Below are 4,288 nucleotides of genomic sequence, written 5' to 3'. Positions count from 1 at the left end.
TAGCGTTTTTCACTGGAAGGAACTGAGTGCGCACTGAAATTGCACAAGTGCGCACCGATATTGCACGATGTTTCTGAAAGTGCGAGTTTCTTGCACTCCCAGTTAAACATTTGACGCAGATCAAGTGTCACGTTTTTTCGTTTTTAACCTTTCTACGTACGAATTTGTTATAATGGGAGAATTTGAAGTTAATTTTAAAGTGAATGATAAGTTGCTAACAATAAAACTGCAACCAAGCGAAGTGGGACTTTACAATAAACTAACAAGTATGTATTATATTTTGAGTTTATCTATTGTAGAATCTATTTTTAAATGATTGAAATATATTTTGCAAGTATGAAACATTTTTGTAAAAAATACACATTTCTTGTAAAAAATTACTATTTGAGCAATTTCCGTTCAGAGGATCAAACCAAGATGTACCATGTTTGTAATTATATTTCAAGAAAACTACAAAACATATACTAAATAACATTTCTTTAGTCTTTTCAACGTTTTCTTTCAACGTCAAAGACTAAAGAAATGTTATTTAGTATATGTTTTGTAGTTTTCTTGAAATATAATTACAAACATGGTACATCTTGGTTTGATCCTCTGAACGGAAATTGCTCAAATAGTAATTTTTTACAAGAAATGTGTATTTTTTACAAAAATGTTTCATACTTGCAAAATATATTTCAATCATTTAAAAATATATTTAAAAAATAGAAAAACAGTGATAAATTTGTACACTCTGATCACTTTTAGACGATGATATCTACAGTAAACAGTATATAGAACTCCTGATAAAAAAAGGATTGTTTATATTAGACGGTGATCAAGGTCACGAAATTCGGGAAATATGTCGGATAATTGAAAATAAGTAAGTAAAAATGTAGTCAAGTTTTTGTATAGATCAATGTTTTGTTATTAATAAAAAAATAATTTTATACAATTATCTTTTCTTTTCTTTTCATTGAAATAACCGAAGTCTTATGTAATTAAAATGAAATATACATATTAATACAATAAAAAGTAAAGAATGATACATGTAAGAATATGTGTTTTATTACAGAGAACAGTTGATATTCCATTCTAACTTGCTTCGTAATTTAGACCACAATGATCAATTATTAACTGAGCAAAATAAAGAGAACGATGGTACACATTCAAAATTCGAATCGGAGCATGTTGACAAAAGTTGCGGTAAATGTATTTCCTTAATTGTGCTATCGCGTATCGACAGTTCACTGCGCAGTCGACAACCCGTATCGACGCACAGTTTCTGAAAAGTCGAAATAGACGCGTAAACAACATCTTAATAATATACGTCTTATTGCGAATAGTATTACCACAGCCCCAGTGGTCGAGCTGGCTAAGACGCCCGTCACGGATTGAGGGAGGTCCCAGGTTCGAATCCTGGTTGGGGTAATATTTTTCGCAATAAGAATTTTAATCGCCAGTTGCGGTCAATAAAAATTATTGATGTTGTTAATTACCACAGGCGACTTTTATGAATATTCTTACTAGTATGTTATTGTGTTAATTAGATTTCTGGACCAATTCAGCAACATCGTTCATGTTGGATAAGTATGAAACATACTTGGGCAATATTGGTCCTATGAAAAGATTCAAAACAAAAAAACAGATGTGGTTACAAATATCAAAAGATATGACAGAAATGTTGAATATTTCAAAAACTCCGATACAGATTGAGAATCGATACAAAACTATTCTCAAGAGGAAAAAAAAGGCAGTGGAGAATAATAGCAAATCTGGTAGCTCCAGAGAGGAGGTACCATTTGAAGAACAGTTGAAAAAAATTGCCCGTTCAGATGACAGCATTGAACCTGAGGTTCTGCGAAGTGCCAGAAATGTTAAGTATCCCAAATTAGATGCTGCACAAATGTTGTCGGAAAAAACTTGTAAGATTGGGCCTACAACAGATGTCACTGAAAAGTCGTCGGAGGTGATAAAGGCTAGAAAGATTACTCAGGATAAAAGATGGGAATATTATGAAAAAAAGGAAGCTGCAAAAGAAAAGCGGCATCAAGAAAAAATGAACTTGATACGTGAGCTATTCGGTAAGAAGGAAACAGAGTAATAAAGGGAAGAAATGTCAAGCTAAATAAATAAAGACATCGAAAAAAGTATAAAAATGGAACTGAAGAAAAATGGACGCTCTCATCTGGACGCTCTCCGGTCAAACTGTTGCAATGCTTAGAAGTATTAATTAGTTTTTTTTCGTTATCTTAGCATTACAAGAGATTATTATAATTATAAAGTTTATAAATTTTAAGTAATTTTTTAAGAAGTTATAAAATAAATGTTCTGTTGCATGTTCATGAAATAATTTAAACGTTAAAAAGTGATTCACAAATATAAGATAAACAGTCGAATACGTATGAATATTAAGAAAGTTATTTTTCTTATGTGCGAAGGATAAATAAACGGTAATTTTTCGTATATTGTATTGAATTTTATTTCACGGAAACAGTACCTCCAACAATGCATTTCTTTTAATTTCTCCCAATCTTCGAAGTAAAGCTTCTTGCTCTTCTCGAACAACATCATTTAATTCTTCATTATCATCTATGACATCTTCGAATTCCAAATTAATATCATCGTCGTTATCAATACATAAGTTGTGTAAAACACAACAAGAAATAATAAATTTTGATATTTTATCAATACTGTGAAGATGTAATTCCGTAAGTTGTCGAAAACGAGCTTTTAACAATCCGAATGTATTTTCGATCAATACTCGTGTCGCACAGAACCGTTTATTGAATTCACGTTGTTTATTCGTTAGATTTCCGTAATCTCTATAGGGAATCAATAGCCATTCTCTTATAGAGTATGCTGCATCTCCCAGTAAATGATATTTGCCTTCACATATTGCTGGTAAATTTTCATTAATATCCGACAGCTTTAAAACACGTGAATCGTGGATCTTCGCTGGAACACCAGTAAAGACATCAATAAACCTTTTTCTAGCATCGCATATGCCTTGTAGAGTAATAGACGGTATGTCATGTCTGTTCACATAAGTAGATCTAATTTTATGTGCTGGTGTTATCACTTTAATTGACGTACCATCAATGCAGCCCAGTACATTAGGAAAACCTGCAATCTTAAAATTATATGTACATTACGCGAATGTTTTGAAACATGAAACATGTAATTCTGTTTTAGTAAAAGTATTTTGACGTATTAATTTTCGTATCCATTCTCGCGCTTGATTCTTATAAATCCTTTTTCCTTCTGTTATATTAAATATTAAGTGTACATATTTCTTGATATAGTTGTTATTATGTACGAAATTTTAATAACGGTCGTGAGTTGTGGGACACCCTGCACACAATATCTTTTTGTGTAACATATAAATATAACATTGCATCAACATACTTGTAAGAACTCGTTTGCGGAGTGTTCCTTATTCTCAGGAAACTTGATTATTATTGGAGCCATATCAATTAAAAAATTTACTACTCGTTCATTTTGCCTGAAAGTTGTTGCAGGACATACCCCGAATCTTTGAGAGACATCTCTGAGACATACTTTATTTCCAGCGAACCTATATATTATATATAGGAGAGATATATGTATAAAACCAAGGTACTTGCATTATATTGACTTACCACAAAAATGATAATACATCCAGTTCAGCAGAAATAATTTCACTACCTCCGTGAGTCCGATCAGAAGGATAAAATTGCGAAATTGAATAAGCATCTATTAGTTTGTAGGCTGTTGTTCTTGACACTCGAAAATGACTTTTAAACTGTAATACATAATTATTGTATATATTATTTCTCTATCTTACACAAATAAAGGAAATCTATTAATACTGTATAGCACGTAACATACATGTATTAATTTCTTTATATAATACAATATAATCTGATGACATATATGTACTAATGAAAATACATATACTTAACCTCCTTATCCATAAGATTATGAATCACATCAATAAAGTTTTCGATTTTTGGAATTTTTCGTGATTCATCATTCCAAAGTTCTTCGTCACTACTAGATGATGATGAGGATAGCACATCTAGCAGATGAAGTGCTAATTGAGCTTCAAAATTGGTATTAATATCCCGCGCTGCCATATTGCACTAGATCGACACCGTCTCTTGGGGCTCGTGCCGAGTTTCTGCACTAAAATGCAAAAACTCGACACCAAGTTTTCCAGTGAAACAGTGCGCACCGCCTCCGTGCGCACCGAAAAGCTCAGTGAAACACGCTGCTCTTGACTAGTGCGCACTCAGTGCGCACTAGTGCAACCAGTGAAAAACGCTAT

General features: G+C 32.4%; 2 protein-coding genes across 8 annotated transcripts in view; one reads left to right on the top strand and one right to left on the bottom strand.

Annotated features, from left to right (window-relative positions):
• Positions 1-18: 18 nt before the first annotated feature.
• On the top strand, positions 19-2,444 carry LOC105556053. The gene is made up of 4 exons (XM_012003115.1): positions 19-266; positions 748-862; positions 1,055-1,185; positions 1,530-2,444. Exons 1-4 carry the CDS (start codon positions 173-175, stop codon positions 2,081-2,083), a joined length of 894 nt encoding a protein of 297 aa, XP_011858505.1. The 5' UTR covers positions 19-172; the 3' UTR covers positions 2,084-2,444.
• A 5-nt stretch (positions 2,445-2,449) lies between these two features.
• The window catches only part of LOC105556054 (putative nuclease HARBI1), a 6,902-nt gene continuing 5,063 nt past the window's right edge, over positions 2,450-4,288 (bottom strand). For 3 of the 7 annotated variants that reach the window (XM_012003116.1, XM_012003118.1, XM_012003117.1), the window contains exons 3-6: positions 3,924-4,039; positions 3,621-3,763; positions 3,388-3,556; positions 2,450-3,112 (exon numbers count right to left, since the gene is read on the bottom strand). In XM_012003116.1, coding sequence (XP_011858506.1) covers positions 2,465-3,112; positions 3,388-3,556; positions 3,621-3,763; positions 3,924-4,039 — 1,076 coding nt within the window. In that variant the 3' untranslated portion in view covers positions 2,450-2,464. Of the gene's footprint in view, positions 3,113-3,387; positions 3,557-3,620; positions 3,764-3,923; positions 4,281-4,288 lie in introns of those variants that run through there. The other 4 variants (XM_012003121.1, XM_012003120.1, XM_012003119.1 and 1 more) reach the window with 4 other exon arrangements.

The sequence above is a fragment of the Vollenhovia emeryi genome, unplaced genomic scaffold (genome assembly GCF_000949405.1).
Source record: "Vollenhovia emeryi isolate VEMERY1.0 unplaced genomic scaffold, V.emery_V1.0 DF940399.1, whole genome shotgun sequence".
Taxonomy (NCBI): Eukaryota; Metazoa; Arthropoda; class Insecta; order Hymenoptera; family Formicidae; genus Vollenhovia; species Vollenhovia emeryi.
The sequence above is the reverse complement of the archived record's forward strand: the minus strand, read 5'-3'. Positions and strand labels throughout refer to the sequence as shown.